The 26886-nt window shown below is 45.4% G+C and overlaps 1 protein-coding gene across 1 annotated transcript; it reads left to right on the top strand.

Moving 5' to 3' along the window:
- The first annotated feature begins 2119 nt into the window (after positions 1-2119).
- On the top strand, positions 2120-26037 carry LOC119374611 (DNA-directed RNA polymerase II subunit RPB9). Its single transcript, XM_037644776.2, has 5 exons — positions 2120-2377; positions 2572-2626; positions 15670-15743; positions 21778-21904; positions 25888-26037. Exons 1-5 carry the CDS (start codon positions 2307-2309, stop codon positions 25948-25950), a joined length of 390 nt encoding a protein of 129 aa, XP_037500704.1. The 5' UTR covers positions 2120-2306; the 3' UTR covers positions 25951-26037.
- The last annotated feature ends 849 nt before the right edge of the window (positions 26038-26886 follow it).

The following is a 26886-nucleotide window of genomic DNA, read 5'->3' as shown; positions in this document are numbered from 1 at the left end:
CGCCAACAGAAAGCACCGTGCGAGGGAGAATGTGTGAAAAATGTAAGGCGCGTTTGCGAAGTGTCGTGCGTCTGCCTCGTTAGCGTAGGCGGTAAAGCGCCGGGTGCTTATCGTCGCGGCCAAGAGGCCATAGGCTCGATTCCCGGCGGGGAACTTTTTCTTAGTTTTTCCTTTCTCGTCTGTTAGCGTCCATTTTATCAACGTCATATCCGTGACGGAAATACGTCACTAAAGTCTTGGTGGACCCCGACATAAAACACTTTCGTGTTAAAAAATTGGCGAAACTTGCACGAAGTCGCGCAAGCCTTGAAACAGCGAAACTGGACGATTCTGGAGACTAATATGGTTGCTTCTAGGTTGTTTCTAGGCCTTAGCTAGATTATGAGGGTTCGCTCGACTGCTGACCCGAACGAATCCCGGCTGCGGTGGCTGCATTTTCGATGGCGGCGAAAATGTCTGAGGCCCGTCTACTTAGATTTAGGTGCACTTAAAGAACCCCAGGTGGTCGAAATTTCCTGAGCCCTCCACTACGGCGTCTCTCATAAACATATTGTGGTTTTGGGACGTGAAACCCCATATATTATTATTATTATTATTATTATTATTATTATTATTATTATTATTATTATTATTATTATTATTATTATTATTATGAGGATAGTTTCTAGGTTGCTTCTAGGTCGTTGCTAGGCTTTAGCAAGGTGATGCTAGGTTGTTTCTACGTTGATTCTCAGCGCTGAGAGGTTAGAGTTAAAGGGACACTAAAGGCAAATAACAATTTATGTCAGAGTGAAAGTTCAATGTATGACAACTTCTAAAACGGCAATATTATCAACAGCAGCGCCCTACTTACCGAGAAATTAAGCTAAATGTATCACATGATGAGCGCCACGAGTTGGACATTTTCGAAGTGATCCCGATGACGTTTGAGAGTCTGCCTACAATAAATCACTAGCAATCAAACTACCAGCAATAAAAAAAGAACCTTCCGTGCATCAAAAGACGTAATAAAATGCTGCTTGTTCGTTTCCGTTTGATACATGGAAAAAAGAACCTCTGTGGCGTTGCCATGGGGAACGGCGCGCGTGTTTCAAAGGTTCCGTTTTCGCCGAACTGCGCTTCGCCCTGCGCCCTGCTTCGCTCACACGGTCGCGTCTCAGTGGTAGTTTCGGGATCGCGTACAGCCGCGTGTGTTTTGCGCGCTCGTGAAAGTCGCTCTGGCAGAAAGTTCGACAAAATGCCGCATGCAACGACGCCGGCACTACTAGCCCTTAGCAGCATACCGCGTTCATAGGCTCAAGTCGCTGAATTGGAGCCCAGCGTCGCGAGCCAATGTCTCGACGTTGTGAAGTTCTCCGTCCACATCCATTGTGGCGATTGCGGCAAGCTTCGATGGCTTCGATGGCCGTAGTTGCTGCTGTGGGTCCCGCTACTTTCGCTCTGCTGCTACTTGTGTCGGCGGCCGCGCAGTAAAGGCGGGCAACGTTGGGCACGGCAGCAGTGACGTATGAAAGTCGGATTTCAGGCGGGTGATTTGAAGTGCGCTAACGCGATGCGGACCACTAAAACGTGATTTTATTTCAAAATAAGCACTTCCTTGGCATAAAAGTAGCACTACGAGGTTTCTGGATCGCTATTTCAACAATCAACGTCGACTTCATATTTGCCTTTAGTGTCCCTTTAAACCACAGACAGTCACAAGCACGACACGGATGTCCAAACTCCAGAGACAGAAACTCGCGCTGAAACCAAGTGTTCGCACCTCATAGATCTACTGGCAGGTCGTCGTTGGCGTAGGCCTTCCATCGCGCTACCAAACTTTGATTCCAGGCCCCCATTTCAAGTTCTATTTCCCGGGGCTTTAGTATCGTTACAGTATCGTGTCATCTGCCGCCGAAAGTGCGCAACCACAGCGAGTTGACTACTGCGTTTGGAAGCCAGTTTATACACCTCTCTTATTCCTACACCGTGACGGTGAGTATTTGAACACAGCCAGAGTTCCCTCAAACCGTGGTCTAGTCTCAAGGTAGTACTCAAGGGATACATCTGATACCAGCATTTTCAATCATGGCGACTATTTACATTTTTGACCTGGCAACCCTACTGCGCCTGCTGCGCTTTAGGCCAAGTCGCGGCCAAGTCAAATCCAAATCAGCGGCTACGGCGTAAACAATTGCGCTTGAAGTTGGTACAGACTATGCAATTTGGCCACTTTCTTTTTTCGTAGTCACTCTGCGTAGCCAGTGCCCTTTTAACTTGGTTTGCGGGTCACAGCAACCCCGGCTGCGAGTGACGTCGAAGGAAGAATGGGCATCAACTTCGACGGCCCGGCTGACGAGGGGCCCGGCTTTGTGGGCATCAAGTTCTGTCAGGAGTGGTGAGTGAGTGCACTTTCGAGGCACTTGTATCGCTACGTTGCCAGTGTCACTGGGGGCCTACGTTGCTCTCACTATTTTGCCGGCATCACTGCTTTCAGAGCACAGCGACGGGTCACCGGCATGATTACTTTATGAAAGCCTGGTCTTAAACCTTCGCTCAGTCGTCGCGTGTGTTTGCTTTTCTTATTCGCAGCAACAACATGCTCTACCCGAAAGAGGACAAGGAGAACCGCGTGCTGCTTTACGCGGTAAGTTCGGCCATATTTTCCGGCACGTATTCCCGACGGACGTCCGTTGACTGACATGCATAATAGGGAAGATCTGTAATGCTGTGGGATGTGTTAGAGATTCACTTGACGTGACTCTTCACAAGCTTCCCAGCGACGAGAGCCTACTCGAAGTGGGGTGCCGTCGTCCCTTGCGCCAACTGGTCTCGATCGGAACACTCGAGGCTGTGCTCGGCGCATCATGAAGACGAGTGCTGTGAGCAGAGCGCACACCCCTGGCTGAATTTTGGCATAGCTGCTGGTGGAATGCCGCGAGCACGGCAGCGGAAGCCTGATGCAGCACCCACGATTTCTTACCATTTCAAGCCGCTATTGCCTTGACGTTCTGTCTTTGTGAAAAGAAAAAGACAGGAGGCAACCACCCATCACTTAAATTATGCAGCCATTATCGCCACAGGATTTCGCAAATGTGACTTGCAGCTTTCGCATAAAACAAGTATTTGCCTCAGGTGTTGCCGTTGATGCATAGGCATGCTGAAACTGTAGGCTTGCACTACGGTACCCTGCAGCACAGAAATCTCGGATGAGCTCTTGTCATGTAACAAATGAAACGTGGAAGCACCTGACTGGCGACAATTTTAACGGTTTCCTAGCATGCTGCCATCAGGGAGGTCGCACTCAGTGAGCTCAGGGCATGTTCTCTTCTCAATTGAAGGGCACGCGCGGGGTCCATTATCACGGTAACACTGAATACTCATCGCCACTGTCTGTCACAGGCAGCTTGCTGTGGGTCGCGTGCACACATCTTTCAAGTGTAGAGAGAACACGAAGTGCCAACACAGGCAGCCATGAAATAGCCAAGATGAAGCGCCGCACCAGAGGCGAGAAACGTCCATCTCCAAATGCTTTGATAAACACCTCTGAAACCATATGAGCAATTCGCACCTGTTGCAAAGAGTGGGCCATTACTAAAGTTTGTTTAATTAATGTGGCATAGGCTCGAGCAATAAAAAGTGCCCAGCAAACTTCAACAAAGTACAGAGCAGACAGCTTCGAGAGAGCCATGCACAGTCCCCTGCACAGGGCTATAGGCAGAATTTTTTTTTTTTTTTTTTGGGGGGGGGGGGGGGGGCGCCACCTTGACCTGAAGTGGGGGCCGGGCAGGTAGATGTGGTTGAGCACCATTTTGTGCTGTGTATGCCATGGCAAAAAAAAATTTCGGGGTGGAGGGGGCATGGGCCCAGTGTGCCCACCACTGGCTTAACAGAACTGCAAATTAGGCTAGATGGTGAGGATTCATTGTGGGCGAAGCACAAGAAACGTAGACAGAAAAGAGAACGACACAAGACAGGTGCTACAAACGAGCGCGATGTCACAAATCAAAAGACTGAAAGAAGTTGGCTATCCCAACTCAGTAATTTCACTGTCTTGTGAAAAATTTTTAAGACGCCTCAAGTCAGTAGAGTGCGGGGAAGGCATTGCCAAGGTTGATACCACACAAGTGGTCGCCATTCCCTATGCTGATGCTCTGTCTCACCGCCTGAAAAAAGTGGCCAGGAATTACAAGGTTGACGTGGTTTTCGCGTTGCGTCTTAAATTAGGAACAATTTGTGCTGCAGTTTCGAGAAAATACCTTGACAATTCATCCGAGCGAGCCACATGTAATATGAAGCACAAAATGAAATTTGTGCCTTGTGAGTGCGGGGTGGTATACCGTTTGCCCACCAGTTGTGGGAAGGCATACGTAGGCCAAACTGGCAGGTGCCTGAATGTAAGGTAACATGAGCGTCATAGCTCACTGAAGGGTGCACCGTATTCTCATTTGGCCATGCATTGCAAAAGTTGCGGCTGCGCACTGGCCTTCGGCGAAACTTCCATGATCTTTTGTCATAAAAACCAGAGGGCACGTGAAGTGGTGGAGGCTTACTAGATAAATAAACATGGAAATTCATGCATCAGGCAGTCGTCTGTGGCACGATCACATAATGAAATACACTTGTTAGAAAAGGGGTAGGCATGCGCGTTGTGCAGCAAGGTTGTTTGCAAAGGGACACGTCACCCTGATGGTGCACGTTCCTTTCCCATTCAGATAGTTGAATGTGTTGCTCGTTCTTTTGTTATCAGGCTGGGTTTCGCCGTGGTTGCTTTGTTTGTTAGTTTTCTTGCGTGTGATTTCTGCAGTTAAAAACCAGTTGAAGTGTAGCGCCTGTCGTGTGTCGTTCTCCTCTTTTCCGTCTACGTTTCTTGCGCTTCGCCCACAATGAACCCCCTTGGCTACGCTACTGCCCCTGTGATGTCATGCCGCTGTGGCCGTCACTCATTGGGAGGTTTGTTGCTAATTTAATACCGATGAAAAAGAAGGCCAAATAAAGCTATATAAGGCTTCAATGGGATTGGAAAAATCACCATTGTGTTTTCCACGTGCACAAACACTTGAAACACCCAACAATTCGTAGTGTTTGAAATATTACCAGAGAATGCCTTTAATGCTATTGCGTTAAAGGGACACTAAAGAGAAAAACGATTTTTCTCGCATTAGTAAAGTAGTCTTCCACGATACCAAAAACACCACGCTTTCTGCGCGAAGACACTTAATAAGCGAGAAAACACTCAAAAAGAAAATACAGGTGGCGACGCCACCTTGGAATTCCCGCACTATTTGCCGTGACGTCACATATTTTTGACAGCGCCTGCTTGGGCCTACGTAGTTCCTAATCGGTTAAATCGAAGTACATTGTCCTCTGAGGGGGCCAGAGACTTGGCATAACGAGTTTTTGGAAATTTCGTCGAGCCAGTGGCGCCAAAATACGTTAAATGCTCTTTGAAGTCTTTACGTCATGAATTACAAAGTTTGGCGCGAAATTTTAACATGAAACTTCAAACTTGGTTTTCTCCTCTAATAATAAACCTATAGTGGTGAAATAAACTACACAAGAGTTCTCTGAGCACACTTGATCAATCTAATCCAATTCATTGTTTCTCTTTAGTGTCCCTTTAAAATCGTGTTGAAAGCGCCTGTGTAGCCACATCGCTGACGATAATGCCTTGGTCCTTCCCATGTCAATTGAATTGTGAGCCAGGCACCGCAGTTCTGTTCATCTCATTGAAGCTCAGAGGGGCCGAAGGCCTCGTGTTTGTCTTTGAATATCCTGTTCACGGAAGAAAGTTAAGTCGACGAAAAGAGAACTTGCTGCCAGTAGGACCAAACCTGCAACCTTCGGATTCCGAAGGTTTGGTCTCTGCCGGTGGCAAGTTGTCTTTTCGTTCACTTTACTTTCTTCACATCTCTATCGCAATTTCTACAATACACACTTAAAACAGTACACTTATTGTCTCCTATACCTTCCTTGGCTTCATTATCAGCTGGTTTTCATTTTAGTAGCTTTTGTTTTTGCAAGTGTTACATGTTGCCTTTGTCATTCGTATTATTGACTGTTGTCATCATGCACAGGTGCATGTGTGCTGTGCATTTGGGCCGACAGAGTCATGTGAAAAGCAAGCTATGCCATTCTGCTGGTTAACAAACTGAGCAGCACCCTAAAAAGTAATTGACCTTGTAGTTGTGCTAACTATGAGAAATTAGGCTGTCACTGAAGCCTTTGCAACTGGATGAAAAAGCTACTGTTGAGACACATTGGTGGCAAAGCTCGTTGGCTAACTGATAGCACGAAACACTCACGCAAAGCACTTGACAAGTCTTGTGGTTTCATCTGTTGTGAGATCACAACAGCAGCCGATTTTGGTGGCGTAATTGTCCGCTGTTCTGCCACCACCACAGATGTCTGCAACCACTGTCGCACACAATGAGGAAAAAAACCCACGATCAAGCAGGATTTGAACCCAGCCCCTTTCCATGGCAGTCGGGAATTCTACCACAGAGTCACGCCGGTACTTGAAAAAACCCTATACAGGCGTCATATTTGGCAAGGAATCAGATTAGCAGATGTAATATAGCGTGATAGAAGTGTAAAATAAGAACCAGGCATTGCACAATGCGAATTGTGTAACGGGTGGGTGGTTTAAAGCTTCCAACCCATTACAAAGGTCTCAGCCATAATTCTTCGTCATCAGCCACAGAATCGACAATGTGCACATAATGCCTTGCAGGTGTGTAGCGGGTACCTTGCTTCTCCGCAGAATCATGAATAATGGCATAATGGGTGCTTCCCTATTTCACATAAATTGTATATATTCATGGTGTAGTGGTTACCTTGCTACTGAACTTGCTGTAGCCACCCCCAAGAGAGTTTACAAGGGGCTCTGGAAAGGTCGCTTCTCCAACTTTTGCTGTGGCTGTGCTGTGTGTTCCGCACTGGCCTGGTGTTTTTGTGTTTTCTGTTGGTGAGGGTGCTAAAAGGTTGTTACTGTATCTAATCACTCCTCCTCTCAGTTGTGGGGAAACAGTTGTCACGAAGCCAAGCCAGTGTTCTTCTGCTGACTTAAGTGCTCCTTTGCCAGCTTCTCCTCTGAGTAAGCTTATCCTGTACGATATCAGTCAGCTCAAGCTGAACCCATTGCTCAGGATACAAAATATACACTCACATTTAGTAACATTGACATCATTGGGAGTGTGACATGTGCAAGCAGCCATTTTTTTTTTAAGCAGCGTTCTTTGAGAATTGGGCTTCTGAATGAGTGTGGAAGGTGCTGAGGGACTTTGGCTTAAACATGCAAATCTAGTGAAGAGAAAATAAAACTGCCGCTTTAATATGACAAACACCCTTCAGTAGATCTGGGCCTCAAACATTTCCAGTAGGGGTGTGCGAATATCAAATTTTTCGAATACGAATCGAATACGAATATCCACCTTCGAATATTGAATCGAATATCGAATATCAAAGAAAAAATGCCTCCACAGTAACAATATTTTATTTAAAATGTAGCTATTTAAAAAAAAAGATTAACAGCCTGACTACAACACAACATACACTGCTATCTCCAGAACACAATGTCCAGGCTAGCACAGTGAACATCACAACACAACACGGCACAATGAAAGTAATGACTAGATGTTATCATGAAGAAATATGAGTTGCTCCACATGATCAGGCAGCAGGCGCTCCCTTCTAACAGAGACAACACCGCCTCCCCCCCCCTGCCACTGAAAAGGCACGCTCGCTTGGAACATAAGTGGCTGGTATAGGGAGTTACATGGGGCAAAGCTTTGCCAGACTTGGGTATCTGAAGGTGCCTACAGTCCGCCACCAGTCACATGGGTCACTGTCTTTCTTCAGAAGTGGTCCCGCATAGTGAACGAGTGGTAGCGCGGCACGTTACGGCCGCATAATATTGAAAATGTACGGTTACATGATCGCCAACAGCGCTGCACGTCGGAGATGCACTAGCAATAAATCATACGTATTGGGGCGCTCGTCGCAGGCAGATATCGTGCCTCCGTGTACTTACGATGTTTATCGCTCCTCTCGGCAACGTTTTTAGCTATACGAACGCAGCAGAAATGTGGAAGACGAGTTATTTTATGCATGATAATCGAATCGCATATTCGAATTTTTCGAATACACGATTTTCGAATCGAATACGAATATTTTGAATATAATATTCGACGAATATTCGAAACTTTCGAATATTCGCACACCCCTAATTTCCAGTTTATATAGATTGCCAGTGCGGTTACTCAAGACCACTTGGGGCATTTTATGCGCAAATCACACAAATACAGTGATGATGTTGATAGAGAGCTTCATGTACATGTTAAATGCGAAGCATTTCTTAGCGAACCAAAACCACTTTGACCGTTTCTATCTATCCATCCATCTATCTGTCTGTCTTGTCTTGTCTTGTCTTGTCTAGTCTAGTCTACTCTAGTCTAGCCTATCTCTGAGCACTCTCATGGTCGTCTCCTTAAGTCAGTACATGCCAAAACTGGCAGAGCAGGAAGTGGGTGTATGACGAACACGATTCACAGGTCATGACATGAATAACACAACTTGCGTGTCGCGTATGTCATGAAACCCTTTCCACTAGTCATGTACGGCACATACCCGCATAACACTGCCCGTGGTACGAGGGGGTATCCAAAAGTTTTAATTATAACCATGAAATAAAAAACAAAAAAGTCACTTGCAGTGGTCAAAATTATTTCTTCTCCACGGAGTCTCCCTGCAGAGTCGCACATTTTTGCCAGTGTTTTTACGCCTGTTTCAACTTTGTAGAAGTCCTCAACTTGGCTCCAAAACAACTTTTCCATCGCGAACACCTCAAAAATGACATCCTCTCTGCCGTCAAATCGCCGACCACAAAGTGGTTTCTTCTTCTTGGGAAAGAGGAAGAAGCCGCTGGGTGCAAGATCAGGCAAATAAGGTGGATGTCGCAAAAGTTCATAGCCTTAATAATATCTGGGGGGTGTGTTCAGATAAGAACGTCGGTGCATGTCCGTCGACCCCCTGTAATTTCGCCGAAAAAAAATATATTTCGTTGTCCGCGTCCCCAAGACCACAAAACCACTTTTAGTCTCGCGAAAAAAAATTTCACCTTCCTTAAAAAAATTTAGAAGTCTCCACTGAGCCGCAACCGCCTTTTTCGAATTTCGCGGAAATGGGATTTCGATGAGATGCCACAAAAAAAACTATTGCAGCTGTAGGTCTGACAAATTTTCTCTACATACTACGGATAGCTTAAGTTGACGAAACATTATTACTTTGCACTTTTGATGCTGTTCTTTTAAGAAAAATATTCGCAAAATCGGCACAATGTTCAATAATGCTCAAATTTAAGATTTTTTTTCTCCGCGCATATAAACGCCAGGCTTCCCAAAATTTTTGAGAACATTGCCATATGTCAGCTTAATAAATGGGCCGAACGAAATTGCTGAGAGTGACTTGAAACGTTAACCAGAAATGTTCAACTGAGGACAAGTCTCTAAAAATGCAATATTTCGAAGGTCATTTAAAAAAAAACACCATCTTCGATTTTCTTTAAACTCTTCATAACTAAAGCCAAGCACGTGTTCTAACTTAATCTGTAAAAACATGTTGCATTATGTTTGTGAGGTAGGAGTTATGAAGCACGAAAAGTGGCCAAATTGACGTAAACTGAGTAAGCACAACATTGAGCGAGCAGGGAGCAATAATTTCCATTATCATTATTTTTAGGTCGTGAATGTGTTCTGTGGATTGACGGATTTACAGAAAAAAAGAGGAACAGTTGGTTCTGAAGAGGAAATTATTACTACATTTTACGCAAATCAAAAAAACTTCTACATGGGTCCCAGCCACTGAGCATGCCGCGATGCTGAGTCACATGCTTCGCAGGAATCGCTTTCAAAATCTTTCGCGCATACAAGCCTGCGTACGGCTCACAAAGGAGGTGGCTGGAGAGGATCCACGGCTGGATGTTTATCGCTTCCCATGGCACGTCGGTAATGTGATAACGCAGACGGTGCGTGGCGGCACAAGCGGCGCCCGACCGCGCTCGCGCGCTCCCTAACAAAAAAGAAAAAAGAAAGAACACAAAACACATAAACTCTTCATAACTAAAGCCAAGCACGTGTTCTAACTTAATCTGTAAAAACATGTTGCATTATTTTTGTGAGGTAGGAGTTATGAAGCACAAAAAGTGGCCAAATTGACGTAAACAGAGTAACCACAAGATAAGCGAGCATGGAGCAATAGTTTCCGTTATCATTATTTTTAGGTCCTCAATGTGTTCTGTTGTGCTCGAGGGACAAGAGCTTGACAGAGAAAACCAATGAGTTGCCTTAAAGTGCAAATTTGTTCATGTGCGTGCGTGCACGTGCCGAACTTTTGGTCCATACGTAAGGACTAACCGCAAGATTTCTAGAAATGTAGTCGAATCGTGCTCTCAGAGACCCTTGATGTATACACAGGGCGTCAGAGTCACAAGTCATAGTCAGACAAGTTAGACAGTCACTCACGTCCCTGAAGCAGTTGTGTTTTTTGCTCCTGGTGAAGCAACCTTGTGATCTTGATTACATGCGGCAAGGGGGGCGCCTTGCGCTAAGTGTTAGTGGCACCCAGGGGGACCGTCGTGGAAAGCCGCGGTTATGCGAGTACCACCCACAAGAGTTCACAACACTTTTTACACTTAGCAGGTGCATTATTGTTGGTGACGTTCAGTGTCATGTCTTCTTTGTTACGCCTTTATCACTGCGTTCTTCGGAACGATGCTTCCTGCTTCTTTACACGAGGCATGGTTGTGACTCAATAAAATTAACCTGATTTCGTAATGAACGTTTTTCATTTTGTAGAGAATCATTTTTAGCTGAAGAAGCTCCGCTGTGGAGTTATTCTTATTTCATGCGCTGAAAAGCAGCGCCTAATCCGGCACTTTCTTCTTTGGACATTCGGCTGTTCTTGCAACAAGCAATTCGTTGCGCTCTTGGCTGACGGGCGTCCACTGCCACATGTGCCACGACTGAATGCCATGCACTGGACGGATGCACTGCCACTTCTTTGTTTTCATTTCCCTGAAGGCTTTCAAGTCAGCACTTGGAAGGTGAATCAGCGTCACATTCTGTAGCTTTGTGTTGAGAACATCAACCATGTCTTTCGCGAACTGATGTGGCTGTGTAAGGTTGCGTGATGCTTGACGACGCCCCCATCGCAAGCATTCTTGCCGTGCCCCGCTGTGGAAAATAGCCACTGCACCGAGGCGTATTTGGTAGCTGTAAGTTCGTCAAGCTGGTACCTGCACTGACGTATGTAACATGTGCATATAAAGGAGCAACACCCTCGAGCCACTCGTGCACCTTTTCGAGAGCGTAGCATGCGTGGGCGGAGTCGTGGCTAGTGTCATCGCTTATAAGAGCGCAGCTGCGGGTTCCTTTTCTAGTCGTGACGACGCATGTGAAGATGGAGACTTGGGTTTTTTGCCAGTGATATGACTGAACTTCTCCCAAATTTGCACTTTAAGGCAACTCATTGGTTTTCTCTGTCAAGCTCTTGTCCCTCGAGCACAACAGAACACATTGAGGACCTAAAAATAATGATAACGGAAACTATTGCTCCATGCTCGCTTATGTTGTGGTTACTTTGTTTACGTCAATTTGGCCACTTTTCGTGCTTCATAACTCCTACCTCACAAAAATAATGCAACATGTTTTTACAGATTAAGTTAGAACACGTGCTTAGCTTTAGTTATGAAGAGTTTAAAGAAAATCGAAGATGGTGTTTTTTTTTAAATGACCTTCGAAATATTGCATTTTTAGAGACTTGTCCTCAGTTGAACATTTCTGGTTAACGTTTCAAGTCACTCTCAAGGATTTCGTTCAGCACATTTATTAAGCTAACATATGGTAATGTTCTGAAAAATTTTGGGAAGTCTGGCGTTTATACGCGCGGAGAAAAAAAACTTAAATTTGAGCATTATTGAACATTGGGCCGATTTTGCGAATATTTTTCTTAAAAGAACAGCATCAAAACTGCAAAGTAATAATGTTTCGTCAACTTAAGCTATCCGTAGTATGTAGAGAAAATTTGTCAGACCTACAGCCGCAATAGTTTTTTTGTGACATCTCATCGAAATCCCATTTCCGCGAAATTCGAAAAAGGCGGTTGCGGCTCAGTGGAGACTTCTAAATTTTTTTAAGGAAGGTGAAATTTTTTTTCGCGAGACTAAAAGTGGTTTTGTGGTCTTGGGGACGCGGACAACGAAATATATTTTTTTTGGCGAAATTACAGGGGGTCAACCGACATGCACCGACGTTCTTATCTGAACACACCCTGGGGTTTAACGTCCCAAAACCACAATGTGATTATGAGGGACGCCATAGTGGAGGGCTCTGGAAATTTTGACCACCTGGGGTTCTTTAACGTGCACCTAAATCTAAGCACACGGGCCTCAAACATTTTCGCCTCCATCCAAAATGCAGTCGCCACGACCGGGATTCGATCCCACGACCTTCGGGTCAGCGGTCATCATCATCATCATCATCAGCCTGTCTACGCCCACTGCAGGGCAAAGGCCTCTCCCATGTTCCGCCAATCAACCCGGTCCTGTGCTTTCTGTTGCCACGTTATACCTGCAAACTTCTTAATCTCATCTACCCACCTAATTTTCTGTCTTCCCCTCACGCGTTTGCCCTCTCTTGGAATCCAGTCAGTTACCCTTAATGACCACCGGTTATCCTGCCGACGTGCTACGTGGCCGGCCCATATCCATTTCTTCTTCTTAATTTCAACTATGATATCCTTAACCCCCGTTTGTTCCCTGACCCACTCTGCTCTCTTCCTGTCTCTTAAGGTTACACCTATCATTTTCCTTTCCATCGCTCTCTGCGTCGTCCTCAATTTAAGTTGAACCCTCTTTGTAAGTCTCCAGGTTTCTGCTCCGTAGGTAAGTACCGGTAAGATGCAGCTGTTATATACCTTCCTCTTGAGAGATAGTGGTAGACTACTATTCATGATTTGATAATGCTTGCCGAATGAGCCCCATCCCATCCTTATTCTTCTAGTTATTTCACTCTCATGGTTCGGCTCCGCGGTTACTAGCTGTCCTAAGTAGACGTACTCCTTTACAACTTCCAGCGTCTCGCCACCTATCGCGAAGCGCTGTTCTCTGCCAAGATTGTTCCACATTACTTTAGTTTTATGCATATTAATTTTCAGACCTACTCTTCTACTTTCCGTATCCAGTTCAGTAATCATGAGCTGTAATTCGTCTCCCGCGTTACTCATCAATGCAATGTCATCAGCGAAGCGCAGGTTACTGAGATACTCTCCATTAACTCTTATCCCTAATTCTTCCCAATCTAGGGCCCTGAAAACCTCCTGTAAACACGCGGTGAATAGCATTGGAGAGATCGTGTCTCCCTGCCGTACGCCCTTCTTTATTGGGATTCTGTCGCTTTCTTTATGAAGGACTATAGTGGCTGTGGATGCGCTGTAGATTTCTTCCATTATGTTTATATAGGCTTCGTCGATGCCCTGATTCCGCAGTGCTTGCATGACTGCTGATGTCTCCACCGAATCAAATGCCTTCTCGTAATCTATGAAGGCTATGTATAGGGGTTGGTTGTATTCCGCGCATTTCTCTATCACCTGATCGATAGTATGAATATGGTCTATTGTTGAGAAGCCTGTACGAAATCCTGCCTGGTCCCTTGGTTGATTAAACTCTAATGTCGTATTAATTCTGTTAGCAATTACTTTTGTGAATAGCTTGTAGACAACGGACAGTAAGCTGATGGGCCTGTAATTTTTCAGGTCCTTGACGTCCCCTTTCTTATGGATCAAGATGATGTTGGCATTCTTCCAAGATTCTGGTATCCTCCCTGTCGAGAGACACTTCGTATACAGGGTGGCCAGTTTCTCTAACATAATCTCTCCACCGTCTTTCAACAAGTCTGATGTTACCTGATCCTCACCAGCGGCTTTGCCTCTTTGCATTCCCTTTAGGGCTTTCTTTACTTCTCCTGTTAATACTGGTGGGATGTCAGATTCCTCTGGGATATTACTGCTTCTTACGTTATCATCCTGACTGTCTCGGCTGCTGTACAGATCTCTGTAGAACTCTTCCGCTATCTCAACTATTCTATCCATATTGGTTGTGACCTTGCCATCCTTGTCCCTTAACAAGGATGGACAAGGATGGCCATCCTTGTTCCTTGTTGGGTCAGCGGTAGAGCGCCATAACCACTAGACCACCGTGGCGGGGCAAAGTTCATAGCCTTACCGCTGGGTGGTGAGAACGGATGCTTCCGTTACAACAGTGTCAAATTTTCTGGGAAAAGTCGTGGCGAATTAGCTTTTGAGGAGGTCTCAACGAGCGAGGTACCCAGCATGCAGACACCTCATTCACGTGCAGTTAATCATGAATGATCCTCCATGCAGTTCCGTAACTTATTCCCATCTCTGCCATCACTCTTTTCGTGGTCAATATTCTGTCGTCGAGGTTAACGGCCTCCGCTTTTTTCGCAATGGCAAGATCACCTTTGATTGAGGGTCTGCCCGCTCATGGCTCGTCTGTTAGGGACATGTGACCACTTTTAATGTTCCTCTTTCACCTCACAACTGTGTCATATGATGGGCTTTCATCCCCATGGGCAGCTTTCATTGTTGTGACGTTGTGAATTTGGCGCACTTTGTTACCCTTCAGATGGAGGAGCCTTTATGACACTTCGGGCTTCAATATTGTTCATCATGCAAGTTGCCGTCCTCTACAGCATATGGAAAGAAAACTAATTAACACAAAGATTTCATATTTGCTTAAGAATGCGTGGCAATGACACTGATTATGCACAACAAGTTTCATGTAAATATCTCTGACTTTATTATAATTAAATCTTTCGGATACCCCCTCGTATACGGGTATGCACCACAGGTGATACACACTTTATCAACCCAGGGACAGCAAGATTATACTGGAAGTCTTTACGCATTAACATTAAGGAGCCCATGTTAGAGAAAATCCAATCCTGGCGTTGACAGTGTTGTCGAACAATAAATCCTGATGGAAGCGAAAATAAATAAAAATCACGACTTGAGCTGGAATTGAACTCGGGCATGCTGCATGGCAGTGAAGTATTCTACCACAGAGCTTCAAACTGCTTAGGAAAATTGCCCTCTACAAGCGTCATTTCGGGGCAACGCAGTTTGGGGTTACAGCGTTGGCTATCTGCTTTTATAGTAACGTAATAAACATCGACTCCAAAATCTATAGTCCATCATTGCTCGAATGCGCTGACAACCACTACTAGTACTTATGATATACACATCATCGCACCGTAGTGTGCACTTCGTTGTGACAAAACTGACATCGCCGTAATGCGAGTGCCGACATTACGTCAGCCCATAAGCATGTTGACTACACACCGGTGGTGTCTGGCAACCCCACGATATGCGCATTATTACTAAATTTACCCTAAGATGTCTATCCACCTCGTAACACTTGACTCAAAGTGAAAGACCCGGCATAGGCTGCCATTCCCCGACTGCTTCGCATGAAATCGATTTCCACAATGCGTGATATCTGCCAGAATTTTGTATGCGTAGTGCCCATTTGGGTGCTAAAAAGTTAAATAGAATACCAACATGCTGAAACAAGTTCTCTTATGATAAGAACAAATGTGTGGTAAATTTGTGCAGTGCCGCAACTGCGACTACCAGCAGGAGGCTGACAACAACTGCATCTATGTGAACAAGATCACCCACGAAGTTGAGTGAGTAATGCTTTATGTTTGCTTTTCCCTGACTGTGCGCATATGTAGTGTTAACAGCAGTTGACTCACAGACCTACTTTTGTGTGTGCACGTAAGCCATAGCTATGCTTAAGAGAATCAAGCGTTTGAGCCCTAGTATTAAGGTGCGTATAACAGTTGATTATGAAATAAGATAGCTGGTTGATAGAAGCTTCGAAGGAGCATTAGAAGCCTTTGTATATCTTATAGCAAAGCATTTCGTTCAGTCTACCATTCTAGTGCCTGAGTATATCTTACAGCAATGTGAAGTCTCAAGCACCTCATGATTTTTTTCACCGAACACAGAACAAGAAGCACTTCTTAAGGCAAGTGTTGGCAACAGAGATGTGGGTTAGGTTTAAAAAATCTTTATGCAGATATCGGTTTAACAACCATAAGGCTCATATCTCGTCACTTCCCCACCTTCCAATATCGAAGCATGCTAACGTCCCGGGCCACTGATTTGACAACATCACAGCTATGATTCTTCAGTCTGGCTTTTGCACACATCGTGAAAAAGAAGTTTGCAAGTTAATTTACATCTTTAAATTCAATACAATCGCTGGTGGTTTGAATGAGAGTGCGGGAAAGGTCGGTGATCTGCATCAGTAACTGCAATCATTCTTACTGCTTGTACTGCCGTTAACACTTCCGCACATGTTGCTACTTGTCATTAGATTGCAGATAAGTAGAATGTAATGCGGAGCCCCAACAATATCTTTCATTTTTCATTTTTGATTGTCGCACTTACTTTCATGATTTCTATTCTCACATGGTCTGTGTAATCAAAACGAATGCACTTATATGCTGTACTGCCCCTGTCAATGCTGTTATTCTGACCCGGACCTCCGGCCAGAATGTTAAAAGACCATTCTGTTTTCAAGGTGTGTCTTGATTTTATTCATATTCTTCGCTGGTGTCCAGGAAGATTTCTGCAGTTATATATCTATATATTTATATATACACACATACGAGGTGGTGTGTTCAAAAAGAAACCGAACTTTTGCTGTAACATCTCAAGTGCTTGTTGTTCAACATTTCAAGCACTCTCCTCCTCTGGTAGTCCCCTCTACTCCTCAGTACACGGTTTCTATTGGTTCTTTAATTTTTGTGAAGCCTCCAGAAACACACTTTCTGCAATGGCAGAAGCATCTCTTGTCATATTGTCCTGAATCTCCTCTATGGCTTGGAAACGACATCCTTTCAATGTTGGTTTTAACCTTAGGAAACATGAAAAACTCTGCTGCAGCTAGGTCCGTAGAATGCAGTGGATGGGGCACAATGGGAGTGTGATGTTCTGCTAAATAGCTGCGGACAATGAGTGATGGGTGAGCTGGTGCATTGCCATGACGCACCATGCAAGTCTGGTTTTCCTACAATTCACATCTCTTACTTCACATGGCATCCCTCAAACACACCAGAAGTTTCTGGTAGACTTGCTTATTTGCCACACCTGACGATGTGGTACAGCTTCCTTCCTGATGAATAATATCTTTGCTGTAAAAAAGACACAACCAACATCACCTTGGTCTTTGACTGACTGGTGTGCTTCTTTTGGACAAAGGTACCCTGCCCATCCACTGTGACAACAGCACCTTTGTTTTGTCATAGCCATAAACCCATGTCTCGTCACCTGTTATGCCAAACTTTGCCAAGTTTGCGGCAATATTTCTGACACGCACATGTTGGTCTTCAAGTTCTTTCATTGTCACTTGTACTAATCTGACATGCTCGCTTCAGTGGGTGTTTCAGTGTAACTTCAGTGTAACTGTCATAGCATAGAACAATTTGCTGTCTAAGCCTGCCGCTAAGTACACTCGCTGGCCGCAGCACGAGCCCTCTGGCAATTTGCAAGCTATTTAAAAAGTTCGGTTACTTTTTGAACACACCTGATATACACACATGCACACTCACACTGGGTGCACGAGGTATTTGAGAACGTGATGTTTTCTTCTGGCAGAGAACAATATCTACAGAAAAAAATAAACACATTTTCACCAAACTTTTGGAAATACTTCTCTTACAGTTTATTTCCACGGTTACTCGATGAATTCGCCATCCGCCGCAATAACCGATTCAGTTTGGCTGCGGAAACGGCTGCATGCACGGAACAGGTGGCCCTTAGAGATGTTGACCATTGAGCCAGCAATGGCTGCCTTCAGCAAATCTTTTGCATTATGTGGCTGCTTGTTGGGCTCTCTCTCAACAACACCCCAGACATATTAGCTTGTTGGTTTAAATCTAGAGAACTAGGAGGCTGCCAGTTCGGAGTGACAGGGCCATAGAAGCTGTCCCCTCCTGGGTGACGCAGGCAGTGTGGGCGGGAGCCGAATCTTGCTGAAAGATTCCTTTCGAAACAGTCTATATCCTGGGTTTTACAACGGTGGCAAGCACCTCCACGTACACTGCAGCATTAATGCGGAGCCCTTCTGCAAAAAAGTGCAGTGGCATGACGTCACTCGTCTTGCTGATGACACCTGACACCACCACAGACGATGGAAATTTTGTGTGCATCACTGTAGGCACCTCATCAGTGCTTGCACAAAGCCGCATGTCATTACGGCGGTTAGCTTTTTGGCTTGATGAAAGCTTTTACCTGAAAAAAAAAAAAAAAAACCAGAGCACCCCAGTCTCCTCAGGTCTCTTCAGCTTGCTTCAGCTTGGACCAGAGCACACGATTCTCTGGAGTTTTTTGGACATGAATTGTCCCCTGCTCATGGACATAAGCATGATCCCTCAAGTTCTTGTGCAGTGAGCCTGACAGTCAACTCTGCGACTTAAAGCTCCTTTGCAATGGCCCGTACTGACTTGCCTGGGTCATCACTCATGATGACTTGCAGCCGCTGGAGCAAATAAGGGGTTCTGACAACGTCCGACTGCTGACTGTGCTTTTTCCCTTTTTGCCATGAATGCCACGTCACTGCCAGATCACATCAGCTCTGTCTGCACCTTGTAAAGGAAGCACTTCGCTACGTTCATAAAGGTGGCAATCTCCAAGTAACCGTGGTGAGCGACCAAGGTGGCGAGGACTGCATGGCATTTCATTTCTTGCGTCAGCCTGGATGCCTCCACCTTGGCAGAAACTGCGCACTATAAGGGGTCAGCCAACAAGAAGCCGCATGCCTAGATATGATGAGCCTGCTGGTGTCTATGGCGATAAGGAGTAGTGTTCTCAAGTACCTTGTGTACCCGGTAACTATGTGCAGACATTGGGACAGCTTTGTGCGTGTCAGTGGCAATTTTGTATTTGTGTCATCTTGCTGCGTAGCTCACAGCAAAAAGTAAGGGTGTCTTTCATCTACTATGGAGCAAACTGAACAATGTTTGTTATTAGGGAGTTTTCAAATAGGGGCCCCAATCGTTTTGGGGTCCCAAGGAAATAGCGTCGAGGCCACTGTGCATGCGCGAGACCCAAACAGCGTTTGGGTTTTGCGTTGGGGACGCTATTTCTCGAATTTAGCGGGAGCCCCAAAGCCTGCCCCAAAAGCTTTGCGTCAAACAAACATGATGGCACCTGTTATGTTGGGGGCTCAGAGCACCGCAGCACAGGAACCACACGAGACAGCGGCTGGCAGGAGACTGTTTTATTGCTTTCTTTTAGAAGCGGACGAGAGGAGGCAGAGGAAGTTACAGCGAGGGCAGAAGAGTAACACGATATGCAGGAGCTGAGGACGAGAGTCTGAGGAAGGCGCCATGCGCGTGAGCGCGTCGGGCAGCACCGGCAAGCGAGGCACAACCTCTGGAGTGGCCGTGTGTCGGTTGATGTGCGCGTACACGACAGCACCCACTGAAGCGAGGGCTCTTGGCCAAGACTAGAGTGACCTATAGAATAGGGGGAGTGCCCAAAGCGCCGCAGACCCTATTCGAAAAGTCTTAGCTCCTGTTTGACCCAAAGCCAGCACACGTAAAGCGCTATGGGGCCCCTATTCGAAAATTCCCTAATAATTGGCATGCTTGCTTACCCGTCAGCTTTGTCACAATCACTTCGGTGGCATCCAGACATGATTTTAGACAAGCTTGAGGGGAGATGCTACTTGAAAAAAGTTCCTTTAATCTGTAGCCTATAGTCCGATACAACTTAAGAAGTCCGGAGAGGCCCCGCCTAGATTACCGAAGCGCAGCAGCCACTTGCCTCCGCAACTGAGGATATAGGCCCGCTCGTGCAACCGGCCATGTTCTCCGAAGGCGGAGTCACTGGCCGTCCAGCTCACAGCGTCAGTCTGGAGTGTGTGCCCATTAGTAGGGGCTTGTGTGCATCAGCCTTTGAGGAGGAAATGCCGTGGACTTCTGAAATGTATCCAACTATCGGGAAATGAAATTTTTGCTGTTTACATAGTTTTTCATGCTGATTTCACAATGTAATCAGTTTTATAGCAAGTTGCATAGCTTTCGTTTGGTACCATGACAATCTGTAAAATGTAGCTCTTTTTGGACACGCTTTTCCTGTCACTAAAGTTCTATATTTATGAGCCATTAAAGGGACACTAAAGGCAAATATTTAGCCTACATTGATTGTTGCAGTAGCATTGCAGAAACCTCGTAGTGCTTGTTTCGTGCCAAGGAAATGCTCATTTTGAAAGAAAATCGCGTTTTAGTGGTCTGCACGACGTTAGCGCACTTCAAATCACCCGCCTGAACGGACCTTCTGACGTAGCAGTTGCCGTGCCCAACGTTGCCCGCCTTTACTGCCGTGCCACCGGAGCTTGGTTTCTTGCACAACAGCGGCCGTCAACCTTGCCAAGACACAGCCACGGGCCACTCCGAAACTGTACAGTTAACTGTAACAGAGCTTAGCTTGGCCAGCAGCAGCAGAAGTAGAGTATCGACAGGGCGAAAATAGCGAGAGCCAAGCACACGCAGCAATACGCGATACCGAAACTACGACTGAGACGCGCAGCTCTGCGAAAACGGAACTTTTGAACCACTCGCGCCGTTCCCCTTGGTAGCGCCAAGAGGTTCTTTTTTCCATTAATCAAACAGAAACGAACAAGCAGCATTTTATTACGTCTTGTGATGCACGGAAGGTTCTTTTATTGCAACTAGTTTGATTAGTTGTGGTTAATTGTACTCGGGACTCTTTGACGTTATCGTGATAATTTCCAAAATGTCCCACTTGTGGCGCACATCGTGTCCTACATTTACCTTAATTTCTCGATTACTAGAGCACTGCTGCTGATACTATTGACATTTTAGATGTTCTCACACGACCTTTCACTCTGACATAAATTGTTATTTGCCTTTAGTGTCCCTTTAATGGCTCATATTGCTCCACATTAACAGTAGAATGCAAGAAACTTACTAGAAAGTGTGTATAGGGCATTTTAATGAACAAGAAAAATTATAATATGAGGTCTTAAAATGTTCAGCCCACACTAGTAGCTTAACTTTAAGTTCGTAATAGTTATTTAAGTGATATCAAGTTTTCAAGGACATAACTGCACTCTTCAGGAGTTAAGGAGTATGTGGGAAAATTTTCGTCCCAATCTGGCCATCAGAAGTACCAAAAACATGATGTCCAAACTCAAGAAGTTGCCGAAAATTGCACCTTGAGAAAAACTTATTATTTCTTCCATCATGAGAGGTTGGGAATCATGGTTATTTTGAGCATGTGGCTTTGGTGAACTCTTCATGCAAAATGCAATGGCAAGCAGCCAGGTGACATTTTCCAGGGGACTCCAGGTAGTTTTTATAAACACCTAGTGCTCTTTCAAAGTGATTTTAACCTATTTCGAGTTTAAATACAACCTTAATTTTTTTCGTCATGAAAGTAGAGAAACTCAGCTTGACAAACAAGTGACAACAAAAGAAAATTAATTTTGGGAAAAAATTGCGTTTTTCGAGTAGGGGGCATCTCCTTTAAGTCATAATTTGTTGCAGTTGGTCTTTAAGAGCTGTCATTTCTGATGCAGCTGTTTATTGCATTGGATGTGTTTGGATGTGATGCTGGATGATGCTTACACCACAGACTTTAAACTTGGACAATTTAGGTGTTCTCACTGTGTGCCTTTTTGTGCAGTGAGCTGACGCAGATAGTGTCGGATGTGGTGCATGACCCTACTCTGCCACGCACCGAGGACCACACATGCCCAAAGTGTGGCCACCGTGAGGCCGTCTTTTTCCAGGCACAGTCCAGGAGAGCTGAGGTACGTGCCGCATTCTTTGCCGACTCTAAGTGTCTCCTGCCATAGCTTCTGCAAAGAAAAGCAGGTGCAGTGGACATCTGGCTTCCTCAAGTACTACAGCATGGAAGCGACATTTTACTGTGTATGAAGTTTAACACTACACGTGGCCACAATACGTGCATATTTTGTAGGCAACAAATGAGAACTCCAAACTGCCTGCGACAGTGTGCTAAACTTCAATTTTGTTTCAATGAAACACTCGTACAGTAAAATGTCATTGATATGCACTATCGGCGTCAAATGAAACCCGAACAGCAGCAAGCATCAGCGATGGTATAGTGCGCGCCGTCCAGTCATCACTGAGGACATGCGCAGTGCTACCAAACCGGAGCGCTGTGCACCTGTTCGTGGTGATGACTAGACGGCGCGCACTATACCATCGCTGATGCTTGCCACTGTTCGGGTTTCATTTGATGGTGTAGAGGAGAAAGGCAAGTAGCAGGACCCTTCTTCTGCCTTTGGTGTCCGTTTGGTGAACTTTGGTGTCATGGCTCACGCTGAGGTGCAGCCGCCACACACGGACAATCCTCCAAAAATACAGCCAAGTGTTCAAAGATATGTAAAACAAACTCTCTTTGTCGGAGCAGTCACGTCTTCCTTGTAGAATTTCGATGTTTTCATCATTTTTTCCCATTTTGGTTCAGTAATTCGTTAAGAGCAGTACTCCACTTGACAAAACAGTATTTAAATTTCTCTAACAGAACTCACGGCAGCTCTCTCACATGCTTGGCCTGACCTGCTTCTGATAACTAATGCCAATGTTCATGATGGTGAAGCGCTAAAAGAAACGGAGACTTATGAAGAACACAGTCCTGTGTTCTTCATAAGTCTCCGTTTCTTTTAGCGCTTCACCATCATGAATGTATACCAACACGCCCAACTGGCAGCTATTCTAAACGCCAATGTTACTGTGCTGCATAGAAAAGAACACTGAATTTCCATGCTAACAATACATTCAAATGGCTGGGAAAAATTATTTTTAAATGGCTGGTTAGTTATTTTGCAGAAATGAACCTATTGTAACACCGTATGACTTCATGAAATGCAGGTCAACTGAGAGTGCTTTACTGGTTGAGAAAGAAAGTATTAAAATATTCTGAAAGCAAAGAATTGTGTGCTTTTATTGATAACTCCTAGGATTTTTATCTCTGTCGTCACTCTGTAATTGAAAGTCTAGCAGTGTACAGTGTTTGTAGTGGGTCCACTTTCTGCAATAAAGTTGTACGTTAACTAAAACTCACAGTATAGTGAAGAGGCCAAAAAAGTTAGTCGCACCAGATAGCATGATGATGACGTTGCGGTCACCGACCAAGTCAAAGTGAAGACACACAAAAGACATTTCAGGACCTGTACGGGTTCCTTGATTCCTCTAAAGCAATCAAGAGGCACAAGTCACTTATTATACTAAATTATGACATAGGGAACAGGTTTCCATCATTCCTTTTGATAGTCTTGTCCGTTGCTCAAAGGACACTTGAGCTTCACCTTCAAGAGTGGCATGCGATAGTTTAATCGAGCCCTGTTTTCATTGCCTTCTATTCACTTGCTGTGCTTTGCTTCTTGATGGGCGCCTCAACCGCGCCTCGAACAAACATACGTCTGTGTGCGTGACATTGCCCGTTGTAAACTCTCCTATGGTGCCTACTGTAAGTACAGTTGTGAAGTGCCTACTACGCATTCCTAAGGCAATACGCACATCTGTGCACTGCACAATTTTTGATGCTGTCACTGACAATTGATTATGGCTGAGCGCTTTGTAATGGGTGGGCTTTTAAACCACCTGCTTGTTCACTTCACATGGTGTGGTGCCTGGTGCAATTCTGTGCTTCTGCCATGCAATAGTACATCTGTTAACGAGACTCCTCAACCTACATGTCATCTGTATACATTTTTTTTCTCAAAGCATTCACAAGCACTGGCATGGCTCTGTGGTAGAACACATGGCTACCACACAGAAGGCCTGGGTTCAGTTTCAGCTCAGAGCCTTTATTCCTTGCATCCATCGTGATTTTCCGCTCAAGGACAAAGCCACCAACGCTGACATAGAAATTTCTGCAACTTGGGCATCTTTAACAGTGCTCCTGTCATTGAATTCTCCTTAGCTATTATTATGGCGTTACTGCCGATGTCCTCCTTTAATCCTGTGAACTTGCCTGTTTCACCGTTGTATCTGCAACTGCAGTCTGCGCGTGAAATTTTGTAGACGACGCAAGGGTAATTCTTCAGTCCCTCATATTAACAAGCCGACTGTAAAAAGGCCATGCCTCCTTCTCAAGGCGGTAGAAAGAGCCATACAATTTACTGCACAATACAAGTGTGACAAGAGGTTTCCCTTCCTCCATGTCCACATGCGACAAACCAGAACTGAACTCTTGTTTCCTGTGCACAGGAAGGTAACTCATGCCGGTGATTAGCCGAATTTTAATTCACGCCACAAGTGGGCCACACACATTTGCTCAAGCGACGCCAATATGAGGAAGGTACTACAGACAACCCATCATGAACTGGTGACAAATGGGTACCCTAAGAAATTTATTAAGAAGATTGAAGCTCATGTTCTCCATCCCAAGCCATCCCAGTGTGAGTCTTTTGGAATACACGCTGGCATTCTGTACATTCCTGGTGTCAGCGAAGCTCTAAGCAGCATCTTGTCATGATGCGACCTTCTCATTGCACATATGCCATCCAACAATCGGAGAAATCATCTTGTTAATGTGAAGGATTATTGTGAATAGACAGCAAGGATTACCCCAGTGTTGGCTGCAAAATGCCATGTGCAGACTGCACTTTTGCAGTCACATCGGCAAAACTGGAGAAGGTTAAAGGAGCACCATTTGCAACAACAAGAAAGTGTCGAACTGCCTGGCCAAGCACGCTGATAGCCGCGGTCATCCTATCGATACAGGCAACACCGCTAAATAGTTAAGGAGAAGAATTTGATGACAAGACTACTTTTGGAATATTTACTATGACACTTTGAACAGGACTGATAGAAATCTGCCTGCTTATTACACCCATTCCCTATGTCATATTCCACCCAGGGGTGAGACAGCTGTACATGTTGCGCATTTTTTTATACAATTCCGTTTTCCGGCGTCGAACTGCTCCAAAACAGCCTCAAAAGCAAGAATTTTGATGCCCACGTCAGCATAAGCCAGGAATAAAAGTTGAGATGGCAATATGATTTTTCAAGCGGCGGCTAGCATCGCCAGGTATACCAAGACAATGAGACGTTTGCAGAACAAACAGACGCGCCCAAGCGTGTCTCTTCTATGCACCTTTCTAATGAAGGCTCCCATGGTGCCGCCATAATCTCCTCTGAGTTGTTGTAAATATGCATGATCCCCCCAAAAATGCACTGCCGTGCCCCGAGCTTACTGTTTTACTCGCTAGGCTGTGCGTTCTGGCACTACTGTCGCTTAGCGAAAAGTATCAAGTGGCATGCGCAGTGAGGTGTTCTTGTGGTCACAATACATGTGCATTAGCCATGGGTGTGTTCATACCACTCCGCCCCACACCGTGCACGGGAGAGGCGAGTACCTTGTTGCGTCAACGCAGCGACGACTATCTTCTTTCATGTGACGCATCTCCGCGTTGATGTTGCTGTGTGCTTAGAAATATCCAGGTGGACAGGGCAGTAAAGGTGTAAGTTGTTAACTCTGAAGCATAGTGTCGGGGCAATTTACGGGAACCATACCAGACTGCTAGTTTAATGCAAAGGTGCCGATATTGGGTGCCCATGCTTTTCTTTCTTTTTAGCAAATAACAGGGACATCATAATGAGCTTATAGCAAACCAGCAATAAATGCCAGTTCATGTATTCTTGCTTTCGCTTATACAGTGAACCCGAGTTTCTGTAGGTGGGTTGAGATTGGGAACTTCTAGGTATGAGTAAACGAGTGAGTTATACAAACTTTTATACCACATTGTTGCACTCTTTGCAGGATGAAATGCGGCTGTATTATGTGTGCACAAACACAAACTGCACCCACCGGTGGACTGAGTGAAACAACCCAATGAGCTTGGCCATCTTTCAGAGACTATGTATCATGCTAATACGTCAATACGAGAGTCATGAAATAAAATTTTTTGCCATCCTGCCTCGCCCCTCCACTATAGACATGTTGCAAGGCCCTATTAGCATAGGGTCGCTGCACCTCCCCGGCCTGCAACCGTTGTGGGGACCCTGAGACCCTCGAGCAGCACCTGCTCTGTGCCTGCCCTGGATTGGCACAGGAACGCTCGAGGGTCACCACGGCCTACAGGAGACGGGGCCTACCTGCCTCCACACTGGAGCATTTCCTCTACCCGTCTCGTCCCCATCTGCCAGCGCTCCGGAGCCTGATAGAGTTCCTGGAGGAGACGGGAATGGCGGCCTACCGCTGAGCGCGGGTCCTTCCACCCATGCCCTTGCTGCCGGTTTGATGACTGCTACTACGTCCGAGCCACAACGACACTCTTAACACTCCTATCCACTTTTCTCCCATCCTCCCCCACCCCAAGACGCTGCGCCGTGCTCCCTATAGGGCTGCAGAAATTAGGCGTCTTATTCTTGCTCTAATCACAATAATAATAATAATAGCAAGTAAAATACTTGGTTATTCACTCCCCATGTGCAAATGTAGTGGTTGAATAAAAAAAGAAGTAGATGCAAGCGCAACAGGACTGACCTGGTGGATGTCCACTTTGGCCTGACGTCGTCAGAGCACATTCATTTGCTGCAAAACGCAGCAAGCCAAGATGTCCTAACCCTACAAGCAACCACAAAACATGGCATAACAATCCCCTCATGAAGAAGAGGCAAACAAGACCACCACTTGCTGGTCTGTCCCCTCGGCTCTTGTCGCTAGTGGTAGCTTTCCTCATCTGTCCTGCTCTGTAATTTTCACTTCTATTCTCTACGCCACACTTTCTCACTCTCATCCCCCCACCCTTAATCCAAT

Source organism: Rhipicephalus sanguineus, chromosome 11 (assembly GCF_013339695.2).
Source record: "Rhipicephalus sanguineus isolate Rsan-2018 chromosome 11, BIME_Rsan_1.4, whole genome shotgun sequence".
Lineage (NCBI taxonomy): Eukaryota > Metazoa > Arthropoda > Arachnida > Ixodida > Ixodidae > Rhipicephalus > Rhipicephalus sanguineus.
Note: the sequence above shows the minus strand (reverse complement) of the source record. Positions and strands in the feature narration are given on the sequence as shown.

Bases quoted from the DNA above. Each gene is read 5' to 3' on its own strand.
- LOC119374611 (XM_037644776.2), top strand. From the start codon at position 2,307: ATGGGCATCAACTTCGACGGCCCGGCTGACGAGGGGCCCGGCTTTGTG. The intron at 2,627-15,669 runs GTAAGTTCGGCC...AAATTTGTGCAG, and splicing joins ACCGCGTGCTGCTTTACGCG to TGCCGCAACTGCGACTACCA. The intron at 21,905-25,887 runs GTACGTGCCGCA...CACTCTTTGCAG, and splicing joins CACAGTCCAGGAGAGCTGAG to GATGAAATGCGGCTGTATTA.